This window comes from Monodelphis domestica, chromosome 1 (assembly GCF_027887165.1).
Source record: "Monodelphis domestica isolate mMonDom1 chromosome 1, mMonDom1.pri, whole genome shotgun sequence".
Taxonomy (NCBI): Eukaryota; Metazoa; Chordata; class Mammalia; order Didelphimorphia; family Didelphidae; genus Monodelphis; species Monodelphis domestica.
In genome coordinates, this window is record NC_077227.1 from 4,549,850 (window position 1) to 4,566,363 (window position 16,514).

General features: G+C 50.3%; 1 protein-coding gene across 1 annotated transcript in view; it reads right to left on the reverse strand.

Moving 5' to 3' along the window:
• The window catches only part of GLRX3 (glutaredoxin 3), a 30,299-nt gene extending 16,343 nt beyond the window's left edge, over positions 1 to 13,956 (reverse strand). The window contains exons 1-2 of the mRNA XM_007477488.3: positions 10,163 to 13,956; positions 8,307 to 8,415 (exon numbers count right to left, since the gene is read on the reverse strand). Of these exons, the coding sequence (XP_007477550.1) occupies positions 8,307 to 8,415; positions 10,163 to 10,320 (267 nt within the window). The 5' untranslated portion in view covers positions 10,321 to 13,956. The remainder of the gene's footprint in view (positions 1 to 8,306; positions 8,416 to 10,162) is intronic.
• Between the last annotated feature and the right edge of the window lie 2,558 nt (positions 13,957 to 16,514).

The following is a 16,514-nucleotide window of genomic DNA, read 5'->3' on the forward strand; positions in this document are numbered from 1 at the left end:
GGAGCACAAGAACTCCTTCAAAAAATATTTTAGTTCCAAGAAAGCTTAGGCCAATTCAATTACTTTTTTTTTTAACCTTTACCTTTTCTAAGAATTGCTATTTAAGTATGGTTCCAAGAGCAACATTAAGGGCTAGGCAACTGAGGTTAAGTGACACCCAGGTCACCCAGCTAGGAAATGTTTGAGGCCAAATTTGAACCCAGGACCTCTTATCTCTAGGCCTGGTATTCTATCTATTGAGCCACCTAGTTGTCACAACCAATTATTTTTTACCATAATTGTTCAAAACCAAAATTTTATTATGGAAAGTAATCGATAATTAAAGAGGAAAACCCAAGACCAGAAACCAAATAAATGCAGCTGGCTAGCTGATAGGAGCTACAGACTGGTCTGTGAACTGTCTCTCCTTTGTGATCTGCCTTCTGCTTTATCAATGGGGGGGGACCCTTCCTTTCTGGCTGCCACAGAGCCTGCTGCACCTATCTCTCTGACCAGGGAACACTTAGCTCGGCCTGGATGCCACATCTAAGATCTCGTCAAGAAAAAAGCCACTTGTACCCCCAAAGAAAAGGAAGATTTCTGCAGGGAGCCAAGAGTCCTCTCACACTTCAGTGAAGGAAGAGAGTTCTGGTGTTCATGTTCTTCAGCCCACTTCTGGCTCTCTCCTTTTCCTTCCTAGTGGAGGTATGGCTGCTCTTTAAGGCAAACCCTTCCTCTAAGAAACTGGGCTCACAGAAAGAGGGAAATGAGAAGCAGCAGCCACTTCCTGGACCTCCTTTCCAGCTTCCATCAGCACCTGCAGAAAAGCAAGTTCTCCTCTCTCCCTCCCCAAATGACCAGAATGGCCCTCTGAACACCCATATCTCAGTTCAATTTCCTTAACTCCCAGGACACCAGTCAGCTGTTGGCTTCAGGGGCCCGCTGCTAAGTCACACCAAAGAACCCAGCAACCCCCAAACTGCTCGCTTCCATGATCCCCAATTCCTCTCTGATCATCATGGCCTGTCCTCCCCACTCCCTCTCCTTCACGTCTCTTCTGTCCTTGCTGGCCCCTCCTCGTACTTCTTCCCCTTCTCTCAGGCCATCACCCTGACTCTGGCCTCAGTTTCTTCTGTTCTCACGTCTTGACACTAAAGACAAGTCAGATGGAACAGTGGGGAGAGGATCAGCTTCAAGTCAGGAAAATCTGGGCTCAACTCCTGTGTACTCTGAATCTATTACCCTAAAAACGCCCCTACGATTCCAGCACCCTACGTAGACAGGATGTAAATTGGGTGGAGGTCCATGTCTCTTTCCTTCCTGTCCTGGCTTTGGTGGAGCGGGGATTTTTGAGCAGGTAGAAAAACTGTAGTTACCTGGTTTCTACTTTGTCAGATAATAAGCTTTATAATACTTGAGGTAGTGGACGTTAATTTAAATCCGACCCTCCTACTTTTGATGCTTGCAAGTTGAGGGACCACGAGAAGTCACTTAAGCTCTTGGAATCTCAAGTTTTCTCAACCCCCAAATGGGGAGATCGACCCCGGATCCCAAGCTCCCAGAGTGGAGGCTCAAGTGAGACCTGAAACCCCAACTCAGATTCTCAAGGCCCACTGGATGAGGAAAGGCCATCCTTTTTCTCTCAAGCCCCTTCCTCTCTTCTGTTGATGTGTCCAGAGAGTAAGTAGGGAGCCTTCCGCCTCACCAGGGCTCCTTCTGCTCTAATGGCCAAGCCCTTGGCATCATTCACTTCTGCCCCACTCCTACAGACACAAATCTACTAACCCTAAAAAAAAAAAAAAAAAAAACCTTGATTCGACTATTACAAGAGATGCACTACTCTTGGAGTTGGGTGAGACCTGGGTTCAAATCTTACTTCCAAGGGCCCGCGAGGTGGCTCAGTTGGGCAAATCACTTCACCCCATTTGCCCCCATTTCCTCATCTGTAAAAGGAGCTAGAGAAGGAAATGACAAACCTCTCCAGTATCTCTGCCAAGAAAACTCCAACTACAGAGAGAGTCAACTGAGACTGAAAGGAAACCAACAACTGAGGGTTCTGATTTTCCTGGTAAGATGAAATTGTTCTCGTGACATTCCCAGAGCTCAGCCCCCTGGACCTCCTGGCACCTCTCAGCCACTGACCAGCGTGTCACTCGGCCCAACTCAGGCTCCTGGTTCTGCTCCCTTCTGATTCACAGGTTTTCCTCCCCAAAAGCATTGATTCAAAGACGCCCTTCCTCGGTCACTCTCCCCAGGAAGCCACTGGGATAGCCCTCCAGACAAAGGCTCTGTATTAGCCACACTCGGCACCAGCCCAAATCAGCACAAACAACCCTCTGCGGTTGTCTTTTTGCCTTCATTGGGCCTAGTGGCCAGCAATTTCCTCCCTCCTTCCCTTCTGGTACAGAAGCCACTGGAGGAAAGACTTGGGTTTTTGTCCTTGACTCTTCTCCCCCAGAGCCCAGCCCAAATCATGCCTTGCACCTCCAGATCAGATCGAGGGACTTCACTCTGCAAGCCAAACAGACACCAGGCCCCATGCTCGCTGGCTCCAGGGCCACCCTCCTCTACCCAACGTCCCTGGCCTCTAGCAGAGTCGGGGGCAAGCAGAGCAGGTCCTTCTCTTAAGCGCTGCTTCTACTCCTAATGCCATCTTCTTAGCCAGCCTTTAGTCCCCAGCAGAGCAATGAGCCACATGTCCTGGAAGGAAAGTCTCTCCTGCCCAAGACACCACAAATACCATTTCCTGGTTCCCCAGGCTGGACATCCCGTCCCAGACACACACTGGAACCTGCAGCCAACTCCCTGACGATTCCGCAATGTGAGACAACAAAGCCTGTCTCATTCCTAGAGATGCCCTCTTTCACGGTGTGATCTGTGACCAGCAGCACAGTATGATGCGTCCTGCTCAGAGAAGCCAGAACCACCACCCTCTGCAGGAGTTGTTTGGTTTTTAACTCCTCACCTTCTGTCTTAGAATCACTACTGTGTATTGGTTCCAAGGCAGAAGAGCAGTAACGGCTAGGTAATGGGGGTTCAGTGACTTGTCCAGGGTCACACAGCTAGGAAGTGTCTGACATTGGAACCTGGGACCTCCTCTCTCCAGGCCTGGCTCTCTATCCACTGAGCCACCTAACTCCCCTTGGAAGAGTTTTCAAACCACTTTGGAAGGCCTTTCTCGTTATAGCACATTCTTTCATCTGAAAGGCTTACATCTTCCTCGGCTTCCTTCACATCCTGTTTCTTCTACATTTTCCCAAAGACACTTCTACTCATCTCAAAAAATGCTTCTTACAACACCTCAGGAACAAGGAGGATTCCTTCTGTCCATCTCATCTCTCCAGGTCCCTAAACCTTTCTTTTCTTCCATTCTTGATGAATGCAGAGGTTCGCTGACCCCAGGAGGCATCACCCTGATTCATTCACTGCTTTTCTTTCTTCTTTGTTTTTAATAGAATTTATCTCCAGGTATCTCAGCCTCCTCACACCACTGATCGCGTCATTCATCAGTGATGTATATATAGATGTCTTTCATGTTGACTTCTCAGTTCATTCTCTGGAAGTGGCACTCAAAAGCTGTTTTTTAAGTATTCAATCTGAAGCTATATAGAATGTTCTCTTGGTTCTACTCATTTCACTCATTATCCTATGTAATGTGCACCAAATTTTTTAAAACTTAGCCAGCTCATCATTTCTTAAGGCCTAGTAGTTTTCCAGCCATTCCCCAATTGATGGACATCCCTTCAATTAAAGAGAGTGCTACGAATATTTTAAAACATGTAGGTTCTTCTTTTTCCCTGATCTCCCTGGGAAACAGACTCAGCAACAGTAATCCTGTGTCTAAGGGTATACACGGCTTTATGACTGGGGCACAATTCCAAATGGCTTGAGCAATCCACAGTTCACGTGCCAACATTCGTCATTTTAGCCAACCTGATGGGTGGGCATCGCTCATTTTCTAGGGGCTCCTAAACCCATCTTGCAGTGCTCAGAGCTCATCTGCTCTGTTTACTCCTTGCTGGAGTACATTTATTTGGGTCTGTGATTATTAGACTTCTGTCAAAAGCCTAAAAGAAGCAAGATAGTGCCTTCAACTGCTCAGAGAGACTAGTGAAGAAATATAATTTCTAGCCTCCACCCTTCCCATACTCATGGCACATGTCTCCTTGCACCTTCAAGGCACTGCCATCTTGTGTCCTTCCTCTTTTTTTTTAACCCCTTACCTTCCAACTTAGCATTACTACTGTGTATTGGTTCCAAGGCAGAAGAGTGGCAATGGGGGTTAAGTGACTTGCCCAGGATCACAGCTACGAAGTGTCTGAGGTCAGATCTGAACCTGGGACCTCCTGTCTCTGGGCCTGGCTCTCAGTCCACTGAGCCACCCAGCTGTCCCAGGTCTTTCCTCTTGGCAAGAGGGAGGACTGTGTGGCACAAAGGGGTGGGTCACTTCTCACTTAAAGGCCACTGCTGGTGGCAGCAGCAGCTCTACTCTGGGCCTGTGTCTCTTTCTTCCTTCCCTTTCTCCAGACTGAACCCCCATTGGCACAGTACAAAGGGCCCAGGGTTAGGAAAGCTGCTGTCTTCTCATGAAGAGTTGAGGCAAGATGAGCCATCCTAAAGGTAAGGAGTCGGGAAATGTGACAGACATTTCCCAAAGAAGAAAACTCAGCCATAGGCCTTCTTCCCCAGGATCCCCCAGCTGTACAGAGCGTCAGCAGCCCAAAGCCCATTCCACTCACAAGGACTGAAGCAAATGTCACTGGCCTTTGGGGCTAGTCTGGGATGACTGGAAATTCATTTAAACTTGAAACATATTTTTCAGTAAAAATACCAAATTTAAGCTCAAAGTTGATTCGAACATTTTAACAATTTAAAAGAGCACTTTGGCACATCCCATCCCAGAGGGCAATTGTTCTGTATTTAGAGGCAAAGAGCCTGAGAAGTCATATATGGTGAGGGCTGGGGAAGGAGCATGATCTCCTAAGCCTGGCTTGGTCACCTGGATGGCTGACCCTGGGTAAGTCACCTAACCCCCAGTGCCCAGCCCCCCTTACTGCTCTTCGGCCTTAGACTCCATGCACACCATTGATTCTAAGACAGAGGGCAAGGAGTTTCTTAAAAAAAGAAGAGAAAATTGTTTTCAAATGACTAGCACTGCTAAGGTGGTTTCACTTTGCCTCCCTGGTCTCTGTGACTAGGAAATGCAGATTGTCTCAAAAAGATTGTTCTGCACACGCACTCCCTTGGGGTATCAAATACCACTTGGGTTACGATCTGCTCCTCAACTGTCCTCAACTGAAGAAAAGTTAATGCAAATGGAGAATTTTAGGAATGAATCCTAAAAGGATTCTCCAATCCACTGGAGATGTGTTCACTCATGCGGACTGACTGGAATGACTGGCGGTGGCCATGTCAGGCGCGCTCGGGTGACCGACATGAAGATAAAGGGTCACCGTTCTTGGCTGCCCGAGTCACTTAAGCACTTTAACCACCTAAAATCTTACAGCTAGCACAGTGCAAGGTAACTCCGCATTCCTTCTAAATAAATCATAGGGCCGGCGGGCAGGAGCAGTTACTTAAACCAGTAACCCGATCCCCATCCAAACTGACTTAGAACAATTACCTTCATCTTGATTAATCCCAGGATTGAAACAATTAATTATTAATCTCACTTGTAATCGTTATCTTTTATCACAGGCTAAACACGCTCATGATGTTGCTCCTCCTCGTGGGGCCACGGGACATTTTGGGGTTGTGTCCTCAGGTCACATTCTCTCTTCTACTGGCTCCGTCCCTCTTCCTACCAAACTTCTAGAAGCTCACCCCCTTTGATTAAGACTGTAATGCTGGCTGGGGCTTTGTAGCTGCTTATCAGAATTCAGTTTGCTCCACAGAAAAAAGAAAAAAGGCACAGAGACGCTCATATGTAATCTGTATTAGCTGAGTTTCCATGTGCCAAACTGAAAGGCAAATGGAAACAGACAGACCTCGGACGGAGGGATGGAAGGGTGGCGGCTATAGATAGCATCCAATGTTTATTAAGCACCTGCTTTGTGCCAGGCAACAAAAGACAGTCCTTGTGATCAGGTGAAGCAAGCCAAGAGACATCAAGCAAGCCCCTGGCAAGAGATAAACGGGAGAGAACTGACAGAGCCAGCACCAGGCTTCCTTTAGAAGGTAGGATTTGAGGTGAGACCTCAAGGAAGCTGAGGAGCTTGGGAGGAGGAAGCAGAGCGTTACAGGCCTGGGGGCCGGCCAGAGAGAATGAACAAACAGGATCAAGAGATGTAAACCTCAAATTTCCTTAGACTTATAAATGTTGGAAATTTCACCATTGGGATATTTCATACTTGGAAAATTTCTTACTGATAGTCTATTGGAATGGGAACCCCATTGGCATGGGAGGTTCCTTCTCTTCCCTTCTTCAGATTACTTTAGGACAGAAACCCTTTGCTGAACAATGGAAAGGACTTTGGCCTATGCTTAAGCATAGAACAGGAATTTCTTTGAGTCATGATTGATTTTAGAATTGATACAATGGAGATACTTGGAATCAATCTCCACCCTATTCAGTCCTAACAGGATTGAGGAAGGGCTGCAGCCTAGATCAAAATTTAATTATTCCAATCTCTACCCTACTCAGGTTAACAGGATTTAGAAAAGGCTGTAGCAAAGGAGCAAAGATTTAATCATTTGAAAATATGACCTTCAACAGACATGTGCAAAGCCTCTGGGCGGTCCTGGGTTAAGCTAGAGCCTCCATTGGCACAGGGAAATTGATGGACAGTGATTGGTAGATGTGAGAACTGAGGGGAGGCAACTTGGATGGTTTCCTTAAAGATCAGGGGGGTCTGAAGGCTGGGGGGGGGGGGGGGGGCGGAGGGGTTGAGGAGTTGGTTGGAGTGGTGCCAGTGTACTCTGAGAAGCTTGCTCTGAAGGAAGCTGAAGGTGGGGGCCTCTGAGACTGTTTCTCCATTTTGGTCACGTGAGTAATAGGGACTGATCTCTTTTTCTTTGCCCCAGCTATCTAAGGGCTTGGGCCTTTTGGCCCAGCCTAAACAGAAGGGGTATTTAAGCCCTATTTCCTTCTCTCCCTTTTTCTCTCTCTCTATCTCTAATTCCTTTCTTCCTCCTATTGTAATTAAACTCCATAAAAGATTGACTGCTGGCTTGAGTTTTCATTTAGGAATTACATAGCTGAATTCCTTGGCGACCTTAAATTAATATATATCAGTCTTTTAAAGTGATTCCCTTGTAACAGAGATGGGCATCTTGTTCGAGGAAGTTGCTTGGAAGCCAGTGTCACTGAATCAAGGAGTATGAGTTGGGGCTGAGACTCCCGGCAAGGGAGGGCTCTGAATGCCAAACAGAGCAAGGTGTACTGAATAGGAAGGCAATAAGGGAGCCCCAGGGCAACAACTGAGCCCTGGGAAGCTCTCTGATGCTTTGAGATTTCTTCTTCTACTTAGACTGAATTTGTCCAAAATTCTCAAAATGGGGATGGGGAGCTGCTTTGACCAGGAGCACTAATGGGTACAACTTATCACCACTGGACTGAACTTTAATTGACACTCCTTTTATCTTGGAGGAATTAGTGAAAAAGAAGAGCAGAGAATTCCCAAAGAATGCAGAATTGGTGTTCAAACCCCTCCCCCAAGCTTGAGGGGATGAGAAGGGGGACAGCGGGCCTCTTCCTCTCAGAGAACTGAACTCAAAGCATTAACATTTCTCCCCAGAATCAGCCTTTTTACCAGCTTCACAGTAGCTGCCCCTCAGCTTCATTAATATTTTAACTCCAGGCAGCCCTATTGCTGGCGGGGGGGGGGTCTTTAATCCACTCCCAACCCCTCAGTCTCTACCAGGAAGGCACCACCCTGGCGGGCAAGAGGCAGCTACACAGAACAGACAGGTTTGCAGAGTACTCTAGAGATGTTAATTAATTAACTGGATCTCACAACAATGAGCAAGGTAGGTGCTACAGGGATCCTCCCCAAGGTGCCTCCAGACCCAGAGCTCGACCCCTCACCACACCTAGCTGGGCTAGGACAAGATAAAGGCTGCCCTTAATCCAAGCAAAAGCTAGTCATAGAGGCCAATTTGCTGCCCAAATCACCACATCCTTAATGACGAGGGCCTTTAAGTGACCTGTTGTATGAAAGCTGTGGCTCCAGTGAGGGGATAAAGAAAAGTTAGTGTGGAAAACAAACAGCTGCTACTAGGTGAGGGAGAAGCGGATTTGGCTCTCTGAACCAGGGCATTGTTTCAACCTCCTCCATAAAAGGAAACTAAAGGGCCAAAAGAAAAGAAATATAAAAAACTGGCAATACCTTCACGAATGCAACTTGGGGGTGCTCCTTAGCTAATTCCACCATGACGTCATTCATCTGGAGGCACTGGGGAGCCCATGGTGCCCAAAAATGGATGACAACCAGGGACCTGTAAAGCAAGATGTTGGTACTAGGTATTAGAAAGTGTTTTTTAAAGACACTCATCCAAATGCAGATACGGTTCAAGCTAACTACTGCTACTCAGCATTTTTTTTAAGCAGAGTTATGGGACTTGCCCAGAGTCACCAAGCTTAGGAGATCTGAGGCCACATTCGAACTCGGGTCTTCCTGACTCTCAGCCTAGTGCCTTGTCCACTGCTCCCCTGCAAGCACTTCAGCCACACTCAGTACCAAGTCTCCCAGACTAATGGAGGAAGGGCTAACAGGCTAAAGCCAGAGGAAATCTCAGAGAAGGCTCCAAAGGGCATGAAGGCAGTTCAGGAAACTTCTCATAAGAGGTGGAGGGAAGCCAGGGAGACCAGGAGATGAAGAGAAGAGCGAGTCCTGCAGGAAGGAGGGACACCCAGGGAAAGTGCAAACAGAAGGGAGCTGCAGAGCCCAACAGGGGAGTTAGGATGGCCCCCACCAACCCAAAGGCAAGCTGGAGGAAGAACACTGAGGCTGACCAAGCTGAGGATGGACTGGGGCAGAGGGGCCAAGGAGCTCCTTAATCCTGGCAAGGAAAGTGGAAAAGAGAAGCCCAGGAAGGCCTGGGGAGCTCTCCTGGTGGCTCACCCTCACCAAGTCTCCCCTGCTAGAGACCCTGGCCCTGGCTGAGGACTGCCAAGGGGGGCCTGAAGTGGGAGAGTCTCCAGGGCCATCTTTTGGAAGGAAAAAGAGGATCCTGGGCTCCTGGGAAGCTCTTCCTCTTGGAAACACTGTATAGAGCCACCCTTCCCGTGAGAGCTTCACGGCTAACACTGTTTCCAAGAGGACAGGCCTGCAGCATCCGGAATAGTTCCTCACTTCACGTGCCAACCTGGGTTGGGGATACCCCAAACAAGTATGAAGGCAAAGAGTTCTGACTGGGGGAGGGGTCTCCTTCACTTTCCTCCTCCCCCCTTCCACCCCTGACCCTGTTGACCCTCCCCCCCCTTTCAAAGCCTCTCAGCCTGACCCCACCTGGAACACAGAAGGTGCCTCGGCTGGGCCTGGTGCCTCCCAAATCAGCGGCCCTTGCCCACAGTCCAAATGGGCCTTAGGGCCTCCTCTGTACAAGGAGGAGGTGGAGCCCGGAGTCCTTCGGGTGAACAAGATAGGCCCATCCCCGTTAAGCAGAACCAGAGCCGCCTCGTTTAATCAAAGAGGAAGCGTCCCAGAGTCCTCTGCCGGGGGTGACCCCGAAGCTGGGTCCGGGCTCTCCCAGGAAGGGAGTGAGCTTTCTGTCCTGGGGTACTTCCACTCGTCCCTCGCCCCCACCCCGCCCGCAGAGAAGGGGGGGAAGGGAGGCCTTGGCATCTGACTCCCCAACCTTAGGCCCCCTCGGACACAAGGAGCGCTGCTGCTCCCCCCCACCACCACAATGAGCCCCAGGGCCCTGGGGGGAGTGAGCAGGGGCTCCGCAGAAAAAGGGAGCTGGGGTTCCCGGCAGGCAGTGAGGTCCCTGTCTTTGGGCCCCTCCTACACTGGAGGGCACTGAACCAGAACCTCCCCCTCCCCCCAGGGCCAGCAGAGAGGCGAGGCCCAGGGAGTGAATTCCCCGTCCGCGGCGGGCGGAGAATTGCGGCAAAGGCCTGGATGGGGAGCGCTCAGCAGGCCTGGACCTCAGTCTATCTTCCTGGAAGCCCGAGCGCCTCGGACTCCCACACGCCCGGGTCCTGCCTCAGTTTCCCTTTTGAGAAATGGGCCGCCCGTACCTGGCCCGGTGGCGCAGCAGCTCGTCGAACTGCGCTCGGGACGCGACCTCCAACAGAGCCCCAGGCTGAGTCCTGGTCTCAAGCCCCGGCCCGGGTCCGGGTCTGGCCCCGACACCCGCTGCTACCTCGGCCGCCGCTGCCGCCGCCCCGGCCGCCATGCTTGCCTTGACGCCCGACGCCCGCGCGCCCGGCCGACGCCGACGCCACCGCCGTCAGGGAAAAGCAAACAAGCGCCGGTCCTGGCTCCGCCTCCGACCAGGCGGCCGCGCCGAACGCCGAGAGCCGAGCGCTGAGCTGCGACTGCGTAAGTGGGAGGCGAGGAATGAGAGCAGCTAAGACGGAGAGAGACCGAGAGACCACGCCTCCAATCTCGAGCGACGCTGAGATTGGATAGCCTAGAGGAGGAGGAGGAGGGAACCCCGCCTCTTCCGCCTCTAAGACCCTCCCGTCCCTTGACCGCCATTGGGTCCTGGGTGGCAGAGCAAGAGGAAGGGAAAGCTTTGCAAGAGGTCACGAGAGGCCCCGCCCTCTTCCCCCTCCGCCCCGCCTCCTAGCTATAGAAGAGGTTATAATTGGGCCACCCGGAAGCAGATGGGAGGAGACGGAGAATGTGGATCTTAGGCCTAGTCCGCCTCCGGAAGGGTTACTATGCCTGCCGGCGGCTAGAGCCAGGTGTGTGTTTGGAGGAAGGAGTGGGCAGGGACGGGAGAGGGGACGTCTGGAAAGGCCTCGCCCCGCGGCCTCTGGCGCAGGCGCAAAGGGGCGGCTGGACAGCTACAATGAAACCTGGCCTCTTCCTCGGAGTGGGGTGTGGTGAAAGCTGGGTGGAAGTCCGGCTCGCTACCCTGTTAGGTACCCTCCCACTTTGCGGATGCTTCATCCAAGTCTCAGACACAGAAGTGATGTCATAGGGTCCTGGGTTATATGGCAGCGTGACGTCATTGAGCCCACCCTCCCTTGTTACACTTGGGGAAACTGAGGCACATAGGCACAATCCCTGCGCCCTCCACACCCGGTTTTGGGTGTTTGCGCTGCTCCTGGCCCCGCCAAACCCTTCCAGACTGCCCTACCACGCAGGCCTCTTGTCCTGGACCCTCGAGAGTCACCCAACTTCCAGTCAAGCCCCAGTGTAAAGGGCGTCCAGTAGCTGGGCTCCCCTTCCTGCTCAAGCACCCCAGCTTCTCTGACATGCCCTTGTCTCTCTGCAGGGGGGGAGCTGGTATGACCCCCAATCGGGGAGCCCCGGGCAGAGGGCTTCTCCCAAGCACCCTTAAACTTCCAAAGCATGTCACTCTCATCTTTGTACAATGCTCAAAAGTGACTTGTCTCCCATGGAGGTGCCCCAGAAGAAAGACCCTGTGTGAGGAGGGGAAGTGGGTAGCCGAACCTAGAAGGAGACTCAAGAAAGAACGTTCTTGGAAGGGTTCGCTCTCCCCTCCAGCCTAGGAAGAGCATTAAACATGGCACCAACCCCAAAGAAGGGCCCCTGACAGGGCTTGGAGAGAAGACAAAGAGGAAAGACCAGAGTCTCCCACTTCCCACCTAAGGCCTCCTGCCCCATCCCAGGGAGAGCCAAGACATCTTTCCTACTTACTCCAAGAACCTGAGAGCCCTCCCCAGGTCTTACACCCCATCCACCCCTGGTCTTGTCTGTCTGCAGGGCACACCAGACCAGTAAGTCCAGGCTCCTTATTTTCCATTCCTTCCTGCAGTCCACAGTGATCCTCCTCCTCAGCCCCATCCTGTTTAGGTAGGGCTCCTCTGTAGGTGTAAATTCAGCCTCCCTTAGTAGAGGTGTCCTCCAGGGCCTTGGACACCCAAAGAGTCACTGGAAGCAGGCAGGCATGACTTGGATTTGGAACCAGAGGGCTTGGGTTGATATTCTAGCTGTGCCATTTACCACCTTTGTAACTTCAGGCAAAGCCCATTCGCACCCTGGGCCCCATTTCCTCATCTCTAAAATAAAGGAGTTGGACCCAGTGACTTCTGAGGTCCCTTGTTCAAAACATGGTTTGATGAGTCTGTCCTCTTGAGCAGAAAGAGCTTCCAGTCCCCTTTGCCATGTACAATGAGCTCTAGCAAGGATAGAACAGAGGTTTGGCTCAGTGGATTGAAAGAAAGCCAGGCCCGGAGATGAGAGGTCTTGGGTTCAAATGTGTCCTCAGACACTTCCCAGCTGGGTGACCCTGGGCAAGTCACTTAATCCCCATTTCCTAGCCCTTATTGCTCTTCTGCCTTGGAGCCAATACACAGTAGTGATTCTAAGATGGAAAGTGAGGGTTTAAAAAAAAACAAAGAACAGAGATTTGTCCCCAACATTACCTCAAGGCTGTAAGCATTTCAAATCAGGTTCTCTTTCTTGAATCAGGGATGGCAATGATGTGTGCATTTCCTCCAGCAGGGACGCGCACTGCCCACCAAAGCTTACTCTGTATTGTATTTTAATTTAAAATCTAAGAATTTTTGAATTTTTTTTGTTTGAGATTATATTTTTATAAAAATCCAAGACTTTTGTTTAAGATTTTACTGTTATAAAAAATTCAAAGACTTTGATTTTGTTTGAGAAAAGATCTTCAAGAAAGAAGCTTGAAACTTTTATATCCAGAGAATGAACTGTTGCAGAAAGATGCCGAAAACCTACACTTCATCAAGAAGATCAAGAATGAACTTTGGATGTGATTGATTGGACTGAACTTTTGATTGAACATTTATTGTAACATTTATGCCAAAAGGGACTGCCCCTAATTTGGCTTTCTGTCAATGCGCCTAGCAAACATTGGTTTTGCTTTCTTTTCTTTTCTATTTCCTCTCTCACTATTCTAATTTCTCCTAGAAAATTGAATATTGTGTATATCTTTAGTTAGAAGTGAATTTAGAACTACAAAATGATTATGTTAAATGATCAATGGGGAGACTAGTCTCCCAATGATCATCAGGGGGGATTGTAAACCTCAAATTTCCTTAGACTTATAATTGTTGAAAATTTCACCATTGGGATATTTCATACTTGGAAAATTTCTTACTGATAGTCTATTGGAATGGGAACTCCATTGGCATGGGAGGTTCCTTCTCTTCCCTTCTTCAGATTACTTTAGGACAGAAACCCTTTGCTGAACAATGGAAAGGACTTTGACCTATGCTTAAGCATAGAACAGGAATTTCTTTGAGTCTTGATTGATTTTAGAATTGATACAATGGAGATACTCCACCCTATTCAGTCCTAATAGGATTGAGTAAGGGCTGCAGCCTAGATCAAAATTTAATTATTCCAATCTCTACCATACTCAAGTTAACAGGATTTAGAAAGGGCTGTAGCAAAGGAGTATAGATTTAATCATTTGAAAATATGACCTTCAACAGACATGTGCAAAAGCCAGAAACCTCTGGGCGGTCCTGGGTTAAGCTAGAGCCTCCATTGACAGGGAAATTGATGAAGAGTGATTGGTAGATGTGAGGACTGAGGGGAGGCAACTTGGATGGTTTCCTTAAAGATAGGAGGGTCTGGAGACTCGAGGAGGTGGTTGAGTTTTTGGTCGGTGTGGTTCCTGGGCTCTGAGGAAGCTTGCTCTGAAGGAAGCGGAAGGTGGGGGCCTCTGAGACTGTTTCTCCATTTTGGTCACGTGAGTGATAGGGACTGATCTCTTTTCTTTGCCCCAGCTATCTAAGGGCTTGGGCCTTTTGGCCCAGCCTAAACAGAAGGGGTATTTAAGCCCTATTCCCTTCTCTCCCCTTTCTCTCTCTATATATATCTCTAATTCCTTTCTTGCTCCTATTGTAATTAAACTCCAAAAAAGGCTGACGGCTGACTTGAGTTTTTCATTTAGGAATTACATAGCTGATTCCTTGGCGACCTTAAATTAATATAAATCAGTCTTTTAAAGTGATTCCCTTGTAACAGTATCCTCAACTCCAGGGGAGGAAGGCACAGCTTGGGGTGTAGGGAGGATACCACTGGTGCATGAGGCTGTCTGTCCACCGTCCTTCATCCTTTGGGTCTCTTGGGGTCCCACAGCTACTGGATGACACCCTCTGGGCCACTTCTGCACGGACCTTCCTTGGTCATGGTTTGAAGCCAACTCATGTCCACCACACACTCTCAGTCCCTCTTTGGGTGGCCTTAACTTTCATTCTTCAGAGTCTGTGGCATGTAGGGAACAGGGGAAAGCCCATCGCACCCAACTAAATTGTATGCAAAGGCATGGAAAGTTTGGCTGTGGCCTTCCCAGGGGGTGACGAGGCCCCCAGAATGTTGCTTCAGAATTGGGGAAAGGTGAGCAGAGACAGAATGCAAACAGAAAGGGCAGCCCCCGACAGCAGAGTCAGGGTTGGGAGCTCAGTGCGGGAGGCCGTCCTGCTCCCCCTTGTGTGTCTCACAGCGAGTCTCTTTTCTGCGATGTAGAGGAGCGAGCAGGTACGGATGGACACAGGAGAGGATCCTGAACGTGCCAGCACAAGACCAGAGTCGGGCACAAGGCATGAAGGGCAGGAGGAGGGGCAGCAGTGATCTTACTTAATGGGGGAGGAGGGTAACAAAAGAGCACAATGACTGGCCACGGCATCGGTCAGGAAGGGCCCGTGGGATTTCTTTAAGGAATGAGTCTAGAGAGAACCTCACTTACCAATACTTGTTATTGAGAAGCTGCCTGCAAGTCCAGTCCCATGGGGCCCTCCAGAGTCATTCTCTATTTAAAAGAGGCCGCAGGCACCCTCTTTGTAAACTATAGCAGGAGCAGATTCAGGACTAGAAGAGACCTGGGAGGGCATCAAGTCCAGCTCCCTCATTTGAGAGATGGGAAAACTGAGGCCCTGCTAGATTGAAATGACCTCCCACCCGGCAGGCAGATCATTCCTCTCTAGGCTGCACTCTGACCCCGGGCCCAAGAAACTCCATTCTGAAGCCTCTCTTCCACCCTGGAATTCCCCAAAGCCCTGTGACCTCTCCCTCGGCCTCCTACATCTGCCATGCCAGGTAGGCACTTGGGCCACCCGAGTCTCCTTCCTGTCCAGCCTCTAACTGCCCCACTTCCCAGTTTTCTGCCCCCCCCCCCCCCCGCTTCCTTTTAGAGTTACCTTCCTCCACTGGCATGTAAGTCTTCCCAACACGTGTTCCAGAGCCTGGCACGCCTGCCATGTACATGCTTCAGGAGCCTCGTCGGCCCTGACTTCCCCCGAAGCTGGATCCTTTCCCAAGTCGCTCTCTATTCAGTCCCGTTCCAGCCGCGTGGCTTACTATTTACCGCGTTGATGACCTATGGCGGCCTGGAGATGCCAAGAGGACGGTGGCCAGATGGCATTGGGTTGGAGGAGGAGCGGCCAGAGGGCCAGCGTTCAACGGCCCCATGTACGGAACAGAACAATAGAGCAAAGAGTGAATCTGGGGGGTGGTAGAGTCCCCCTCCCTGCAGGTCTTCAAGCAAAGGCCGGAGAGTCACCTTCTGTGGACACCCCAGCCAGTCTGACAGCAAGCATCTGTTAGGCACTAACGGTATACTACACTGCTCAATATCCGCCTGGAGCAGGTTGCAGGTCAGGACACGGGAGTTGTGGGTCACCCCAGACCTGATGAAAGGCTTTCTTTGGCTCCTGTAAGAGCAAGAAGGTCGTGACCAGCCTCGCCTGCCAGGTTTGCAGTCTTCCAGAAAAAGACTTCTACTGTAAAAGGGGGCGCAGGGGGCAGAGCACCCAGAGTGGAGTCTGGAAAACTCCCTTTGTGAGTTCAGATCTGGCCTCAGGCACTTTCTAGGTAGGTGAGGCTGGGCAAGTTTCTTTGGTCTGTGCCTCAGTTTCCCCTCTGTAAAATGATCTAGAGAAGGAAATGGCAGTATATCTGCCAAAACCAAAAGTGGGGTCCCCACCCGTAGGGCATGACTAAACTAGAAGGGCTTTCATTCATCCTCTGCTTCCATAACTCACCCCGATGACCCAATTAGTGCGCAGCCATCAAAACATCCTGAGATCACAACATTGGGGAACAAGAGCCGGCGTTCAGGGGAGCTGGTGCCTCTCTGTGCCTGCCATTAGTCTGACCCCACTTAGAAGCATCCTCCCTTTTCCCTCCCTCCCCGCCTGCTCCCACCAGGACACTAAGCAACACGTGCCGAACCTTCGTGGGCAGGTTCAAATATCTTGGCTCCACAGGGCCGGATTTTGTGGCTTACAGAGCTCTCATCGGCTTCCAAAGCCACTCCGAGTCCAGGAGTGGAAGAGGGCACCCTGGGTCTTTGTCCCAGGATAGGAAGTCGAGACCTCGGACTCTTGGTCGTTTCAATCTGGCTCTGACATTTGGGGGCTTTCCTGGCAAAGATACTGGAGTGGTTTGCTATTTTCTTCTCCAGCTCATTTTACAGATGAG